The following is a 19,420-nucleotide window of genomic DNA, read 5'->3' on the forward strand; positions in this document are numbered from 1 at the left end:
CTTGTGATATTTGTTTATTTTGCATAGGTGCAAAATGTTGTGTTGTATATTTTTGTGTGGGCGGATATCTTGTTATTCCACACGTCTATTATGACTTCCTGTTTGTATTGTTAATGCCTGTAAATATATATTTAAAAACCGTGCAGACCGATCTTAAGAGAGATACAGGGTGAGAGCTTCGGCTTCCTGCATTAAACAACCTAGTGACAATGCTTTGACTCTTGATTTTTTTCAGTATGAAAATTTTAAGTTTGTATTTGTACAAGCAGAGGATCAATAGATAACAGATTGTGTACATAATCATGTGTGTATTTGTGTGGAGGAGTGTGAAGTGTGTTTTAGATCAGGCGCTGATAATGTCATGATATTTATTTTAAATGGTGAGCTTCCCTTATGCTGGTATCTCATGTGAATACCTGAAACGCATGAAAGGCTTGCGTACGTGTGGACTAAAGCATCGGCAGAGAGAAACCAATGACAAAAATGCCTGTGTACAACCAAAATAATCTGCAAAAAGAAGTTGAGTTTTAGGTTTGTACGTGTAAAATGTACTGCCTTGATTGTAAGGTGGTTTAAATGGTTGCTAAGGTGTTTCTATGCAGTGGCTCAGGTGATCTGGTTGGTTTGAAGTTTGTTAGGTTGTTATTTTTTTGCCAAAACCAAAATGCCAGTCTGTAGAATTTTATGTGCCCAGGTTTTTTATTTATTCAAACAATTTTCTTCACTTTGAGCTATTCATCTACACGCTTTATACGATACATGTAATGCTTGAGGTTATGGATTTTTAAGGAAAACCATATGCATGAGAAATGGTAGCAATAATAATATTTTCATTCGCTGGTTTAAACCATGTGTGCCTAACAACATCTCCAGTGCAAGAAAATGTCAGAGCCACACGTATTAAAAGTTCAGGTGCTAGAAGGAGTCCATGCCACACGCATTCAGGTCCAAGCAAGAGTCCAAGATGAGCGCATTGAGTTCACGTGTGTGTGACAAAGCTCCCTAGCCCAAAGTGAAGCCCATTCATGCAAGGAAAAGCATGCAATGCACATGTTAATGTGAAACTATGATGATGACTAACTATCGTCATGAAAGCCCGCTATTAGCTGTATGTCTGACGATCGACGATACACGATACTATCATTTATCGGCACAACCCTAGTTTGGACAAACGGGTAATCTCGCCTCAAGCTCATGTCAACTTCAATAAGGCCTAAGACTAAAGCTTGAAGTGTAGTTCATTTTTAACAGAGTCAGACGCACAGCCTCGCAAATCAAACTTTGACTTGATGGATGCATGCAATACCTCTTCTGGCCTACAGGGGTCTGTAAGGAGCAGTTAAAGCAAAAAAAAATTATTAACCCAAGATTTACCCACCCTTAATCTATCCGAGATATATATGTCTATCATCTTTTCAGAAGAACACAATTTTTGGTATTTTAGTAAAATAGGAAGCTATTTATTACAGTTTATAAAGTTTAAAATCTCTAAAAACACATTGATTACCCTCAGAAGACCTTTATTAACACATTGGAGCCGTGTGGATTACCTTTGTGAATTGTATATGTGCACTTTTTTGGGGTTTGAAGTGGGAAGTTGTTCCTTGATCTCAGTTTTCTACCATTTTTAAAGCTAGGAAGTACAAGGACATGTATTAAAATGACTCAAATTGTGTTCGTCTAAAAGATTATGGACATATGTATCTCGGATTGCTTAAGAGTGAGTAAATCATGGGGTAATTTACATTTTTCGCTAACCTATCATTTTATATAGGTCTAAAGGGGTGACGCGATGAGTTACAACTCACGTTTTGTTTATGCAGTTTTTTTATAGACTACCTTGTGAATCAACGACCCCCAGGGCACAGTTGGCACCTTGTGGATAAACAAATTACTGCAAGAAATTTAAACGCGCATTTGTACAAAAAATGGTGGTGTGCATACAGTATGTGTACTATTCTGATTACGAAATTTGTGTCACGCGCACTGTGCACTTATCCTCGCATATGCGTGAAAAGCGAACTATACTAGGCCTTAAGTTGACATGTCGGCCTGCTTCAACAATCAGAGCACCACCACAGTTTTTCAAAATCAGTAAGTCTAGCTATGACTGGATGGCTTATAGTTGTCTGTACACATTAAAGTGCGATTGCTGAAAGTATTTTAACATGAAAAAATGACCCACTTCGGCTGAAATTGCGTGATTCATCACTCCTCAGCTTTCTTGTGGGCGCTGCTGACCATAAGTAAATGCTGCAGTGCTTTCTTTCATCGTGCATGAGAAAGTGAAAAAGCAACACAAAAAGCTGAAAGAGAAAGTAGAAGGGGGTGAGGAAAACAGGTTGCAGATGTTGTTGTCTTAGTCCAGATTTAAGGGCTTCTTGTTCTTCTGTTACATTGGATACATCCAGGCACACGTAAAAAAAAAAATGAGTGCATACGTTGATGCTTTTAAAACCCAGCACGCACACTCTTTCACACAAACTGATTTTTGATACCAGGACAAACTGAAAAAGTGTGTCAGCTCGGCATTTCAAAGCAACGTCTTGATGACAAAACCAGCTCTGCTTGAACCCTGCTGAGTTCACCCGAAAATCCCTGTTGACACAACTCACTGGTTCCTTTCAGAAGGTGGATAATGAGGGAAACAGATTGAGCAGCACTAACCCAACCTGACGCCTGTGCCCAAGCTCCGAGCATTCTCCAACACTGCTGCTTACCCACAATCCATTTTTTTTGTCTTCAATAAGATTCAGACCCCATAGGGAAATTAATCCACTTTGTGTGTGTGCGTGTGTGTGTGTGTGTTTTCAAAACCATCACTACTGTTCTTGTACACACACTAAAGTACACACAATGTAGTGTACACTTCTTTAGTTCAGCTGGTGTATCATTAAGCCAGGTGATTGACTGTGAGATCGGTCTGCAACATTTTATTTTGTGTATTTATAATTTTAAAGACCCACTGAAGTGGCTAGAAATGTGCTGCTTTGTTTGAAGCATTATTGTATTTCCACTGAAACAGGAAGGTAAAGTGGGACATGCTGAGTTGCTCCTCCCCCTTTGACAATTGCCATTAAAATTCAATCTTCTTAATGTTTTGTCAGTGTTTTAAAATGTATAGATATCCTGTAAGCTAACATATTTATATTATAAACTATAAAGCATCCATTTTAATTTCATCGGAACTAAGAAATCTCAGATTGTCTCTTTTGTCTTATTTGATCCCTAGCTGAACGTCTTAGTGTGTCAAACGTCAGCATCCAGCTCACGCTCTACTTGCACACTCTGCGCAGTTTGTGTGTTTTCTAAATGTATAATCTTTGTTTCTGTGTACACCCTGCTGAATTATGGACCTCAATGGGGTGTTTATTTTTGCTCTCGGCCGCTGCCGTCGGTTTGTGGTCGGTCACAAGTTGTGTAGTTCGTCACTATAAATATGTGCACTTCTCTCCAAGGGAGGCTGTTCGTCACGGGGCTTCCCCTGCCGGAGTGAGCCGGTCCCGGTTGGATGTGTGGGATGCAGGGTGTGGGCCGCTTGTGTTGGGGTGTCTGCAGTTGGAAGACCAGGCCTGGTATTTCATGGTCAAACTTGTTTTGCCCTGTGCTTGTCCCGCCTGGTGCATAATGAGTGGCTTCCACATTGCGGCTGTAACACAGTAAAAAGACTATTTCAGCACGGCATGCACTCTTTAACTGGGATACCATGCATAGAACCGTCTACTATCATTTACTTAACTATATTTCTCTCTCTGAACTTTATTGGTCTTATGTCTCTCTTATCGATTTTTTTTCTTTGTAATTTTTTAATCTGTTTTTAATCTCTTTTTTTCACAAAGAGTTGATCTAAGTAAATTGCCATATAAGTGCCTTAAGTGTGAACGCAAAGACTTCCCACAAGTGGTCTCGAGATCGATCCCGGAATGTGGACCCTAGTTATTGCTGGGATCAGTCCCGGAATGTGCCCTGTGTAAACAAAAGGCAGGAACAGTGCTGTAAGGAGTGTGTCATTACTATGACATTGTTACCATTCAACTCTTTCACCTTGGGTTTTTTAATGCACATCAACATGCTCATTTTTTATCGTAAAGTGTGCTTTTTCCTCCACAGGTGCTGTCGCTGTTTCGTTCCTACCTGACAGACACTCGCAGACCCCAGTTAGGAAGCGGGCAGGACTGTGACATCTCCCAACTCCTGTTTACGCGTCTGTGGCTCGCCACAAGGTGGGTGCTTTTGGTCTTGTACATGAACAGCTACTTTCATTACAAGCAAGTGGTCCGAAGATTTTAGCTGACCTATGCATCTGACCGTGACTCAATCATCGGTGTTAATCCAGTCCTCTGTGTCTTGTTCTTCGCTCACTGACCCAGCACATGGACGGCAGCACTGTAGGGAACTCGACACGGCCGTGTGCCCTTTGACCTTCGTCACTCATCCATACTGATGTTTTATGTCAAACGCATTACAGAGAGAGAAAGAAGCTGCCTTTCCATTACCCTTTAAGTAGTGTTCGATAGTGATTTCTTTATGGCCGATACCAATATTAAGAAAGCTGTAAAAGCTTATGAGGTAATGTTATTATAGTAAATAAGAGACTAACATAAAATTGGTGAAAGTAATGCATAACATTTATATGCATAACATCATGTTAAAAAGTGAATAATGATTGGTAATTTTACTGTCTGTCAGACTTTGGCTTTAAATTGGGTGACACTGAAGGTTTTTTATTACAAACATCAAAGTTAAGTAATAGAGAAGTTAAACTGAAAAATATAATTAATATATACCGACCTCTGCAATGTATTGTCTGTTACTACCTTTAAATTGTGCTTTAAATTGAAAACACGGGCAATGGGACCACGTCAATTTTGCAAAAACTCCCATTTATTGCAAAAAAGTTTTTACCCTCGCATGAGGTGTTTTTTCGCAAAACTGCAATAGAAACAGTTTATTCGCATTTTCAGGTCCCTGATGCAAGTAAGTCACATAATTATTATTTGAAGATGATGCAGTATGTACTAAATCTTCGCAGAAACACCTAAATACATGTCTGCTCCCAAATAGGCTTTCCTTGCCATTAATGTTTGGATAACACTCCTACATCTCCTTTGATTTAAAGGGGACATATCGTAAAAATCTGTCTTTTTTCATGTTTAAGTGCAATAATTGGGTCCCAGTGCATCTATCAACCTAGAAAATGTGAAAAAGAACAAACCAGTAACTCTGCAAAGATGTGAAAAAATAGGTAATTGAAATCTGGCTCCCCTTGTGATGTCATAAGGGGATAATACCCCCCCCCCTTAATATGCACCACGGCACTCCCATTTTGTGCAGAGATCAACTTATTTGCTTTTAAAGGGACACACCCAAAAACAGCAAATTTTTGTACACACCTACAAAGTGGCAATTTTGACATGTTATGATAAATGATCTATATGGTATGTTGAGCTTCTTCACATACATACTCTGGGGACACCAAAGAATTATTATTTTAAAACAAGTCTTGTGAATGTCCCCTTTAAAATAATGTACTTTGACCTCCAAGAAACACCTATACGTTGGTGCTCCTATGTATAAGGGACTTTCCTTGGCATTAATGTTTAAATAATTATCTTTTTTTTTGTGCGGTGGATGTGATATTAGTTAACCTACCAACATCAGTTAAAAAGGTTTATGGAATGGCTTAATGAAAATGCTGTTATTTTGCAATTGTCTATTTTCAAAATTTAGAATGACATTTAGATATTTCACTCTAAAGTTTTGCACAAATCTGAAATGGAAACACACACAGAGAGAGAGAGAGAGAGAGAGAGAGAGAGAGAGAGAGAGAGAGAGAGATTTTGGGAAAGTTTAGGAAGGTGTCCGAATGGGATATTAACACACTGCTCACTGCACACTGAGCATTAAATATTTAATTCTCTGTTTCACTTTTGATTTTTCCATTAATACAATGAAATGTCAAGAATATTGCATCGTGGGAAACAGTGTTGTGCAAAGAAAGCTTTAGTTATGTACTACAATGTCATGCACGGTATACAGCACATACTACACTTTCAGTCGGAGTATGGGAGTATGCCATTCCAAACATACCCAATACACAGAGATTTAGGAAACGTTTAGGTAAAAAGGAGAGATTGGCTAAAATATGAAAGCGAAACTGTAGGTGGAGGAAGAAGAGGAAATGAAAGAAAAATTACTTGTTTACAGACTGATTAACCTCAATAACCAAACCACAAATAACACAGGAGGTTGACTTTTTGACGTGGTCTCTCTGTTTTTACCAGTCTGGTAATTCCTTGAATTCTGAGAAACATTGTGCCATTCAAGAGTGCAACAAATAGACACAAAAAGATGAAGCCAGACGTTCAGAGAGAGAGACTGTGTGTATGTTATTAATATCTTACTGACGTCAGCTCTTAACACTGGCCCTCTTGTTCTCACTGTGCCCACGAGCATTTGCTGCGCCGTGGTCACACACACACATAACAGATTTACTCTTCCATATACTCGCTCGTTTCTGTAAACACACACACGCAAATGTTTCTTGTAAGATTTGGTCTGAGATACACAACCCAGAATTCCCTTTGTGCCTGTGGGGCAGTACATGTGATGTTTCATGGTCAGCATCCACATCAGTTGTAGACCTGCTATCATGTACTGTTCCTGAGTACACAACTGAAAACCAGTCAAACTACATCATGTCCTCCTGGAGTTATGAATGATTATGTGTCCAGGTGAATTTGGTAGGACTTAAATGGACAGCTAGAGAAATTTGTTTGATGTTTTTTCACCTCCTGACAAAGATGCAAAGTGATTTAGCGGTGTTTGAACAAAACTGGCAAGTAGTGATGTGCGTTAGATGTTTAATGGATGTTTTATATTGTTCCTCTGGTCACTTTATATCTAACCCAGTCTGTGAAAACCCAGCAAATGTCCATTTTTGTGAGTTACTGTTGTCTACATAACATCTATTTATATAAACGATATTCTGTCAAAATATAACCTTGATATGTTTAATTCTGACTGAGTAAGGTCACAAAGGTAAAAAATTAGAAAAATAAGAAAAAGGTATACAATTGAACAATTGTGTCCATACATGTTTTTAAGTTGTACTTATTTAGCATCTGCATGTGGTTACACCACAGACTGTAAAAAATATCAACGTGACGTCACCCATAGGTTTCTGAAGAGCATTTTTGAAGCCCAAAGTAGGCGGAGCCTGCCATTGCATCTTGACTGGTTGCTGAAACCACCCCTGCCTAGCTTGACTGTAGAGACAGCAGCTGCAGTTCACTTGTCACTCAAGTGGCCACGCCCATAATTATGCAAAACTTTAAGGCTTAATATAATTTAAACTGATGAGTTACAAAAAAATTCACCCCCCCTCCACAGTTCATAAAGCGCAAAATTAGCTATATAAACCAGAATCACTTTTTGTACAAGGCTCTAAACATATGTATTTCTGATGTAAAGGTGGGCATTTTAACATGGGGGTCTATGGGAATTTACTTCCTTTTGGAGCCAGCTTTGTCGATGCCAGTCAATGAATTGCAGTTTAAGTCACTTTCGTATCAATACGAAAGTAACTTAAACTGCAATTCATTGACTGGCATCAGGGTCATTCTACGGAAATGTCAATTTTTCTGTCCCTAGCCTTTACAGAAATATTACATTTGAAACATCCTTTAGGGTTACAATTTTTTTATATTTTAAAAAGAACAATATTTGTTTTTGATTATAATTAGCTTGTTTAAAAGAAGACATTTCAGGTTTTCTTTGGATTTGTGTATCATGTTTGTGTGACGAGTATTCACAGAGTTTCAACTGATTTTTGTAACGTGTTTTGAGAGACAGCTGGCAGAGACAGAAATGTCTGAATGCGCACCCTGTTTATTTTCTTTATTTGACAAAAACACAAAGATTTGTTGTTATTGTGAATGTACACATATTAAAGAAGACCCTTCACAGTTTTAAATGATGCCAAACACGTAAGTGTATGATTATTTATAATGGAGTATTTTAAAACAATTACTAATGGCGCTTTTCCATTGCATAGTACCCCACGGTTTAGTTTAGTTTGGGTCGGGTCAGCTTACCTCACTTTGGCGTGGTTAGCTTTTCCATCGAGTTTAGTATCACTTTGGAGTGGGAGGGATTATAGGCGTGTCGTTATATTTACGCTGCCTACTGCTGTGACATCATACACGTGAGAGCGTTGTTGTACATTCCCACACATTCATTTATTTCTCAGTCTGCCACAAAATTAAAATTGGCCACCACAAATAGATGTTTGCACATCGCGTTTATAACTACCTCTGTCTCACATGACAGTTTCTGTTCAAACACCCGACCCGTGGCGTCAATCGACAGTGCTCCGCTGAGCCTCATTCAAGTTGCATTTAAGCATATATAATGCGGACGTGCACGTCGCGAATGTGCCGCCACAAACTGCAAGTCTGGAAAAAACTGTTATGGTGTCCCGGATTCTCAACCTGTGGATGTTTTTCATCGCTAAAAGGGTGTTTGGAAACTTATAGCAGAACACAGATAACAATATGTTTGCTCGAGACAGCGCAAGCTAGCAGTAAGCTAAAGCTAATATTTATATTATAGCGATGACGCTTCTCTCAGACCAATCAGTGACCTACAGTGTTTTTGCGTCACGTTTGGTATCAGCTCGGGTCGCTTGGAACCCCAACCGAGGTGGTACGAAAAAAAGTATCGGGTACTAAGTACTGCACCCAATGGAAAAGCTCCCAAAAGTAAGCTGACCCGACCCAAACTAAACCAAACCGTGGGGTACTATGCAATGGAAAAGCGCCATAACAAACCCTTGGCTATGTATATTGTGTTGGACTTGATGAGACTAATTCCAGTGCACTTATGTATTACTGTTCTTGTGTTGCTATAATTGCTTCTATTGTTAACCTCACTTGTAAGATGCTTTGGACAAAAGTGTCTGCTAAATGACTAAATGTAAAGGTAATGTAAATGTAAGTTGATTCTGCTATGATAAGGAGAAAACATGTCAAAACGCAGCGCCAATTTTTTGGACCCCAGGGGGTTAATGTTGCTAAAGTAAGGTTTAAAGTTTAAATGTTAGAAAAAGAAATACATTGTGAAAATCTTGTCATGCCAAAAGTGGACGTTTCTGTAGAATGACCCATTGGCTTTACGATAGAGACCAAAAGGTTGCCCCTCGGGTTTCACACTTGACCCCTAACCTTAAACCTATTCTGAACTACACGAATGTACACACAAAATTGTTTACACTGTCAGTCCAAATCCGATTTTGGTGCATATCCGAATGGAATCCAATCACATTTAGAACGCATGAACAGCCAAAAACCGTATGAAATCCGTTTGATCAAATCCGTTTCAGGCTACATCAGGAGGTGGTTTCAAATCGCATTTCCGGAAATCCATTTCAGTCTGGCCACTTTGATCGGATTTTGGTTACACCATGCTGTCGTGTCCATAAGCGCAACCCCAGTGCGAGCTTTGGAACAGCTGATGAAATGATAGGGGTGTTTGGGAAAGTCCTTTTATTGGGGAATATAGTTTCTACAACGTCAGATGTTGAGGCAGATTGTCGTGCCAGCACAATGTCATTGCCATAGCACAGATCGGATCTGAACAGTTGTGATACACAATATAGACAGTGAGTCTGTCAAATCGGATATGCACCAAAATCGGATATTGACTGACAGTGTGAACAAGGTAAAAAAGTACAATGTATTAAAGAGACACATTCTATTTAACGCAATGATATTACGCAGAAGCCGAAAATAGTCCCCTGCTATTGAAAGTTACTAAGGGGACTATTTTCGGCTGCTGCGTAATATCATTGCGCCTCCTGCAGCCATGTTACAGCAGCAAAGTCCTTGATTATTACGCCAGAATGAGAGTATAGTTCCTAGACATATCTGCCTAGAAAATCACAAATTTAAATTTTCTGTCTGTCTTAGTACACGATGTAACTACAGAAGAGTCAAGTTTTAAATAAAATATTTAAACTCTTTGGTTATTTTTTAGCGCGATGCTAATGGTCTAATCAGATTCAATGGATTATGCTAAGCTATGCTAAAAGTGCTAGCACCAGACCCGGAGATTGGCTGGGGAGCTGGAAAATGAGTATATTTTGTGGAGTGTCCCTTTAAAAGTTTTTTTTTCTTGTGCTGTCAAAGAAAATGATGGTAAAATATTGTTTTCAGCACAATGTTGCCTTCTAAACAGACTAAGTAATAATTTATAAGATAATTTAAAAAATAAGTTTTTCAGTACAAACAATGTGTGCAGGCCAAATTGTAGCTGTCATTCACAATTACAACTTTATTGTGATATATACCAGGAGTGATTCTTTATTGACAAAGTCAGGGCCCAAACATTTTCCCCACTGGTAATCACTCGACTATGGCATCACTCATACAGTATGTGCGCTCATCTCATAAAATTTGATCATTGCTTACTTCATACAGCCACTAAAATCAAATTGGGACCAGTTGGTTAGGAAACTAGAGAAAATCTGCTTTCAAATGCCACACTGTTGATTTTGATTTATTGGATCTAATGTAAATATTTTTAATATCCCAATGAGGTTTTCTTTCCTGTGTTGACATTTTGCTATTGAATTTTTTATATTATGAGCTCTTTGTTTTTAAATAGCCGGTAGAAGCTACATTGCAGTCTGAATCTGTTTGCTAGTCGGTTGCAGGTACATTTTAATGGGTGCTTAAGTATCCAAGTCCAAATATTTTGTGGTCACTGTAAAGTTGTAAGATTAAGATTAAACTGGTCTGATTGAAATGTAAGTTAAATACAATATGTTGTTAATAACTGTTTTCTTTCTTCCACATTCAAACACACAGAAGGAATCCATGTCTGGTGACACGTGGTGCCTTTTTAGACCTGCTGGGTTGTTTTTGTGGCTGCCTTCCTGTTTCTGTACCAGGTAAGAGCTCATGCACCATCTCTCTCAAAAGAAACATCAATGTTACAAGCTTTTCTTTTTTCAAATGCTTAACTCCCAGTCTGGTTTATATACCAAAGTAACATGTTTGTTTGAGTTTGTTAATTTGACGGTGCTGGAGGCTTGTGGGTCTTTGATATAAAAGGAATGCAAAACCGTACAGATCTCTGACAGATGGTGCAATTGTGCCTGTGTGACCCAGTTAAAGAATGAGGGACGGCCCCTGCGCTTTTGCAGGCCCCATGTGTCGCGCACATGTGGGCATGGTGGCAGTGTTTATCACTCTAAAACAAGCATACTCTTACAGTCCCACCCGCCTGCCATCACTTACATAACAAACGGTGGGCAAGCATCAACACGTGCACACGGGGATTTATTTATACACTCTGGCCTCTACTTTCAGTCTTAACACCTTTTTTCGTCTACCTTCACTTTCATTTTATGAATTTTACTTAAACTGCTTCTATTTTGTACTCTGTCTGGATTTTTTTAACCCACTTCCACGAAAAGGGATGGTTTCTTTAAAATAAGCACTTTGTCATCATTAAGGTAGCCTCTTGTATGTCCAACTTTTTGCTGTGAAGCTCAAACTTAATTATTCAGGACAATATTGATTATGTTGTTTTTACAATGAAATCAGAGACTGTCCCAAAAACTGCCCTTAAAAACGATAAAAGCAGCATTTTAGTAGTCCAAAGACCAGGGGCCCGTTCTTCGTACGTCGCTTAATTCATCCGAGATCAAATGAGACATCCGAGATGTCTCTTCATATTAATCATACATCTTACGCAGATTGCGCTCGTATAATGGAGAATATGCGACTGCGTCAGACTTTCTGTATCACATCCGCTTAAAAAGGTACAAACTAATCTTGTTTAATCTTGAAATAAGCATGCTCCCAAGCAGGTTTGAGCTTACGGATCTGTTGCTATGACAGCAAGTCTAGGATGAGCTTTGAAGAACCAAACGATCCAAGATCATGCCTAATCGTCAACAATCAAATCCAGCTAACTGACAGCTAAGCGAAGTACGAAGAACGGGCCGCTGATTTACTAAAGAGGGCAAATCAGCGTGAGTGCTATATATAAATAAAGCACCGATGGGAGTGGAAATCTCTGTGAGTCCATGCTAAAGAACAGAAGAAAATTCATTTTTCATAATAAACAACAAAATCTAATAAAGCAACTATAATAAGTACAGGGTTTAAACATGTTTTTATTAGGCATTAAAAAATGGCACAAATACCAGTAAATTGACAAGTGCAAATGGTATTATATCGTGTTATCATAATTTTGCCGTCTGAAAGTGAAACTGCTACAAATGCATATGCAATGCCTTTCCATGCCTTATCAGCCCTAATTTTTCACAGCATGTCCTTAGTAAATCCTGAAAGTAGTTTTTTAACGGCAAAAAAGGTGGCGCAAGCTGGTAGTAAATCTGGTACATATGACTTATATGCTATATTCCAAGTCCTCTGTTATAGCTACAGTATTACCTTTTATTATATTATAGTTTAAAGTTATAGCTAGTTTATATGTTATACTGTAGCTACTGTATAGTTTAATAAGACTGTAATAGTGTTATTGTGTAGCTATGTCTTATAGTTATCGCATAACTATATGGTATCATATAGTTTAAAAAGGCTGTCGTATAGATACGGTGCTACTGTAGCTTTTTTGTAGGTATCCCATAACTATACTGTATGTTACCATATAGTTCATTAAAACTGTTATAACGTTATTGTGCGACTATCTTATCATAGTTATCATAGTTCCGGTAAACTCCGCTAAGAATCAATAACAACAAAGTCATTTTAGAGTAGTTTATTTCTGATAACAAGCAACATAAACAACAATTAGATTACCTTAGTTCATATTTCATAGCTAAAGCGTATGAAAATACGAGACGTTGCTGTTTAAAATGTGTACTATAATGTATTTAATGTTAACTACAAACCGGCTGCAAAACCTCCCTTCTATTCATGGTCGCCGTCTCCCCCTGAAACCAAAACATTTGTTATTTTTGATGAGGTATTTATTCAAGAGTTCAATTTAACTACTAGTCGGGCCATTAAACAAACAGAAACCAAAAGAAAAGTTCCGACCAGTCGCGAAACCACGACAATGCACGTGTGTCCGTATGAAACAGTTTATACTGTATGTAATAGAAACTGTATAGCTCAGAAAGACCGTTGTGTAGTTATCACTTAACAGTATCTTTTCATAGTTATCATATAACTATGGCTGCGTCCGAAAATTTAGGCAGCTGACTCGTTGCCTCGCTGCCTCATGACGCAATGACTTCGGAGGCATGAAGGCAGCTCAGAGAAACGCTTTCGGACACTATTCAAAAGCAGCGTTTTTGAAATATAAACAGAGAGGGCCTTTGTGATAACGAATCACATATTTGAAAACTACAATACTAATTTCTGGCTAGGAATGCAATTTAAATGTGTAAAAAGTGAAAATATACATTTGTGCTCCAGTGGTTTTCTTGGACGCCATTTTATTTTTTAGAACTTGAGCAGGCTCAACCAATCACATTCCCCATGCACACACACGCATAGAATTTTGGGACAAGATCTCAGGACTCAGGAAGTAAACCTAACATTGAATTCGGACATGCCTTGATGCTTTCCTGCCTTGGAAAGCTGCCGCAGAAGGCAGAAATTTAAAGTTTTTGGACGCAGCCAATATCTTATCACACTTATAGTATAACTATGATATGGAGGGGCCACTGTTACGCAAAGCTCCAACCCTAATCTATACTGCATGTTATAGCTATTATGTGTCATCATATTATAGTTTATAGACTGTTGTATAGTTATCGTAAAACTAAACTGTTGTTATTGGGTAGCTATATCTTATAGTTATCATGTAAGAATATCTTATTGTTATCATATAACAATACTGGATGTTATAGCTTTCATATAGAAAAAAACCCATTTATATACCAATATACCATTTGTCCTTTGTAATCCACAGAATAAAAGTAGTTGGTTTGGCATGACATGAGGATACATGTCAGAAGTGTTATTTTTAGGAACCCTAGTCCTTTAAGCAGTGGTGGAAATGGCAGAGATTAACTGGGGGAATCTAGCTGGGGACATTTTTTTATATTTTAAACCACATATGCGAAAAGTCCCACGCTATTTATGTCTGAAATTTGCATAGCATTTGGAGGCGATTACATAGATAACATTTTGAACTGGAACTTCGTCCTTCTTCACTCCAAATTCACTCCATGGATTCAGTCCCCCATTTCCAGGCCTGCCTTTAAGACAAGATCTTTCATTTTTGTTTCTTTGTTTCTTCCACTTTCTCTTTCCACTTACGCTCTTTTGACAGAAGTTGATCGCCTCAATAAAAAGGCGGATTTAGGAATATTTCAATCTGTCTCACTTAAAGCTAGAGAGAGGGACGTGAACAATCTGCTTTTTCATTCGTCTTGGAATTATTAAGTAGGAGCTGAAATTTTCTGGGCAGTTTCTGCATACTCGCCCTGATACACTCTTTACTTAAACAGGACGCGTATGTGTGTGTGAGAATGAGAGCTGTAAGTAGTTTGGCTCTGAGAGACTAAGCAGAGGTTGTGATGGTGTTTTTACTGGAAAGGGTTTAGCCGAGCAGGGATATACGGCTTTATGAGCCTGCGCGGATCAAACGCCGCGCCGCCCGAGAAGTGCTCCTCAAGCACAAATCCTCCCACTTCCTCGCCCTCTGACAGCCTAGCACCCGATAGTGTTCATTCCAAACATCATTTTTGATACAAATTGTAATATATTCCCCATATTTTTATCTACTCGGGTAAATAAATCCTGGCTGCATTTGCACGCACACACGGCGGTTGGCACTGTAAGGGGTCGCCCACTGTGGGAAAGAGTTTTCATGCTCACATCTGCTGTGCACGTTCTTTAGTCGTCTGGGTTTTGTTTTTCACAGTTTGGGTAATGATGGCAGACCGTGATGTAAAATCCATGTGTGCGAGCGTATGGTGCTGCCTGGATGTTTGTATCCATGTATGTTTACTACTGTAGTGAGAACAGACAGCCCACTGTTTTTCAGCAGCATAAACTTGAGCCGAATATTGTAAAACACACACTTTAATGCCTAGTGTGCTGTAAAGGTGTTCGGCCCGTAATGCCATATTTTATAGGATCATTGTGGGTTACTGTATGTGACACTTTTGGGAATTGGCTTATGTTAAGTGAGAATGAAAAATTAATTTGTGTGGAAATTTAAATAATGTTAATGTTGCTGTTTTGCATGCAATGCAAGCATATAGTGACCAGTGCTGCCAAGCTTTGAACAGAACCAAAAAGGTGAACTCTTTCTCGAATTTTGTGTGCTTTTCCTATATTACAGCTTTTTCAGGTTGTGTAAGTCTTTAAGTCATTGGATTTCATTGCCCTGGCCAATATAACACTGTAACATTGCTATTTTAATAGGAGCACAAAGTTTGGTTACCGAGACTTGGTGGTCGTGGCATTAATGAAAACACATTTTCTCTATGAGTCAGATTGGGATGGCGTGTTTGTGTGTCTTTTGAGTGTTTGAGGGCTATTCAAGTTGTCGTAAAGCTTCATATGGATGCCCAGAAGTGCTGTCTCCAAACTCACACACATGCACACACTGTCAACCGCACTGTGTCCTGCTGAGAAATGGCTTTCATTTCCAAAATTAATCATTACTGTCCTCCTCAGTCTCTCCAGAGGACTGGCTGTTTTCATAAATGTCATAGTTTTAAAGTGGCCTTTCTCTCGCTGCTCGCTCTCAGTTTCCTCTTTTTGGTGTGAAGGATGTGGGACTTTCCATGTATGTGGTACATTGTGGTGTGCCATAGCTTTTTTTGAGGCATTAAAGACACACATTAAAGATTTTTAATAGATTTCATGCTGTCAAACATGAAATGAACCTTTGATGATGCAAACACATTAAATATCTGATGATCTGAATGACTGTTACTCATTCTGGAGTAGCTTTATTTCACTTTCACATTGTACTGATTTTCAGTTTATACATTTTATACAGTTTTATTTTTAAATCTACGTAAAGTCCCACATTTTGGTAACAGAGTTTAAAAGTAACAAACACAGAGAAAATAAAACTTGCAGACATATTTGAACTTACCACGCTGATCTCTATGGGCCTTTAATCACCTTGTCACTTCATGCATTTCTCTGATCGGAAAGCTATTCGATTGTAACAAAAAAAGTGTAAATGCCCTCCGAAACATTTTCAATCTGATTGCTGATGCATTTCAGACGAAACTGGATAGGTCTAAGAGTTTAGTTCCAAAACGCGATAAACGCCATTTTTGAAAAAAATGAGTTACTGCCAAAATCAGTATTATATCAGGTCAGTATTTAAAAGTAAATTCTTAATTTTACGCAAAATCCAATATCCGCCGTGTTATTCTGTCATCTTTTCTCCCTTTTTTCCCAAAACGGGATAAACGCAACTCCTCCTTTTCTACAGAATGCAATAAATCCGCTCCACAAATTACAGCGCACCATTCACGCAATGTAAACAAACAATGGCGGCGCGTTGAGTACACAGAGTCCTAGTTTTCCTCATCTACTTTGTACTTCGTGATCAACAAACAAACAAAAAAAAAATAATACTTTAATAGCATTGATAAACCTATGATGGTTTTCTGCAACGGGAAAGAAACGTAAGCCATGGACATCTAATAATTTACGTGAGAGGCACTCGGGAAACGGACGCTTGTTCTCCCGACAGCATCAAGCTCTGTCATGCTAACACATTGAACACAGGGGATCTTATGAAAAACGTTACATTATTTTACTCAAACTACAGCTGATCGATGTGAAAAAAATGTTAAGCGACAACGTCAAGTATAACCGCGCAGCAATGACAGTGTTTTGATTTATGCCATTAATGTTTATTTTTGTAATCTGTGTGTACAACTGTTCAACTAAATGAATATTAAATGGCAAAGATTAATGCACATTTATACATTGATTGAATGGATTTATTGCATTTTGTGGAAAAATAATCCGTTTTTATAATAAATCTTTGAAAATCAAGTTATGGATTTGAATTTTTTATGTTTTTATAACCTAAAGACGCTATGTGAAATTTTGTAACAGAAAATAGTGGTTTTCATCTTGTCACTTTCTTGGTATAGAAAACACATTTTTACAGAAATTTGTCAAAATAGATTTATTGCGTTTTGGAACCAAACTCTTCAAAAACATCTGGTTGTTGAAGCCACATATGTCACCGCTTTACTCCTTCCAAACGTAAGCACGTCACTCGTAAGTTAGCCAGGAGTGATGCAAAAAAACAAAGACGACGCTCTCGTTGCTTTATGGAGCGATGACTTGGGTAAAAATCTTTTTAAAACAATAAAACAGTCCATTGAAAAACTCATTCTCCAGCTGCTCTGTACTGTGCGGAGTGTGGGCGCATCCCTCGTTCAACATACAGCAGTGGCGGCTCGTGACTGCTCTTCCAAGGGGCGCATATTAAAAATAAGTGTTCGGAGTGTCATGTTCCGTCATGTGAACCATTTGCATCACGTGTTTTGTCAAAATAAGTGTCTGCTGCACACGCACCAAAACCGTTTATGATAAAAGAGACGCTCACGTTCACAAAATACACGCAAGACACTCCCTTAACAGTAAACTTTGATTACGCGTGAGATTATGCGAGTATCTGGCAAACGCGAGCTTCTCTTTTATCATAAACCTTGTAGACGCGTCTGCAGCAGGTACTTATTTTGACAAGACACGTGATGCACATAGGTTCACTCGACGGGCCGAGCACATATTTTGAAATTACGAACCACACACATTACAGGCTACATACATGTTGTGACAAACTTCGCATCGTGCGCCCTTGAGAAAAAGAAGTCACCGGCCGCCACTGACATACAGTAAGTGCTGCCTTGTTGCATTATTGTCGTCTTAAGTTTTTTTTAGGCGGAGCAATGAATAGTGTATTTGCAATTTGCCTCTACACATTTATGTGGCCAATTGTAAATGGACCAGTTTTAACTAAACGCATGAATCGATTGCTACATTAGATTTAAATTTGATAAAAATAAAATTTTTGAAAATATAAGAAAACCTTTTTAAACATTCTGTCATTTTGTGTACTATATTGATGGAGATATATGAATATTAGGAATGGGAAGATTCCCCAATTCACTCATCTGTGCATCGGCTTAAAAAGGTTTAAAAACTTAGAATTTGCATTGCAATGCATCGTTTTTAACATATTGCATCGGTAAAAAGCAGATTTATTTACGTATAATTATTAGTAGATGTGCTATACTTTTTATTTATAAACTGACCAATATTTTAAGATTGCTTTTTCCTCTATTCATGAAAGTCACATAGAGCATAAAAAACACGAAATGGAGTTTAAATGATATGGACTCTAAATGAGGAATGGAGTTGAGGAAGCAGCCGCAGGAAATTCAAGGCTCTACAGTAGCTAAAATGTGTTTAATTTATCAGGGCATTTCTATCTTGTGAAATGGATTTGACTGACGGTGCTCTGACAAGTGAACAGACATACAGGTATGCGCTAAATTAGAGAAAAAGTGAGTGGGTCGAATATCCTTTCTTATTACATGGCTCTCTGGAATGCTTGATTCTGATTGGTCAGTTGAGACATTTGCAGGTTCGTTCTTTTCAAATTATTACCTCTCCAAAGTAATAACGCATAGCCGGTACTACTTGTACGAGTAAAATCGCTCCGCGCCAATAAAGATCAATGAAGATTACTGTTTGGCGCCATCTTGTGACAAACACTGGACAACCACGACAAGACACAGAGAGCTTACTGAGACTGAACTTGACAAAATAGAGCATGACAGCTACAAAGCCAACACACAAAAAAATACAGAATGGGCATTAAAACTTCTCAAAGACTGGCTAAAAGAGAAAAAATGGAGACAAGTATGAAGCAGAGGATCTTAATAAGGTATTACGATCATTTTATGCATCTGTGCAAAGTTTCGCGGAAGGATAAAAATGTTAATTTAAAACAAATATGCCAATAAAATGTTTCAAATTCATATTCATGTCCGTTTTTTTTCTTATGTGACAAGTAGCCGTGTAATAAGCGGGATAATGTAGAGGCAGCAGGTAGTTATCGGGAAATAAGCCCCTTCAGTGTGATACAAGACCCTCCGCTTCGCGTCGGGTCCTGATCACACTGTCGGGGCTTATTTCCCGATAACTACCGGCTGCCTCTACATTATCCCTTACTTAAAGGGTCTGAAAAAGTGGTCTTATAATGATTCAGACACCCGTGTACAAATCCAATGTGTGGAAACTATCTGTACACTCTAAGAAAGGATGTGTAAATTTTTTACACATTGTTTTGTGTTATACTTAATAACACATTATGTGTTATTTTAACAAAGTATGTGTCATTGTGTGTTGATTGATAGAGTGTTAAAAAAGGCATGATGTGT

General features: G+C 38.3%; 1 protein-coding gene across 2 annotated transcripts in view; it reads left to right on the forward strand.

The window, feature by feature from the left end:
* thada (THADA armadillo repeat containing) overlaps nt 1–19,420 on the forward strand; it is a 106,859-nt gene that overhangs the window by 69,304 nt on the left and 18,135 nt on the right. For both annotated transcript variants that reach the window (XM_065297337.2, XM_065297336.2), the window contains exons 30-31: nt 4,111–4,223; nt 10,869–10,951. In XM_065297337.2, coding sequence (XP_065153409.1) covers nt 4,111–4,223; nt 10,869–10,951 — 196 coding nt within the window. The remainder of the gene's footprint in view (nt 1–4,110; nt 4,224–10,868; nt 10,952–19,420) is intronic.

This window comes from Paramisgurnus dabryanus, chromosome 20 (genome assembly GCF_030506205.2).
Source record: "Paramisgurnus dabryanus chromosome 20, PD_genome_1.1, whole genome shotgun sequence".
Taxonomy (NCBI): domain Eukaryota; kingdom Metazoa; phylum Chordata; class Actinopteri; order Cypriniformes; family Cobitidae; genus Paramisgurnus; species Paramisgurnus dabryanus.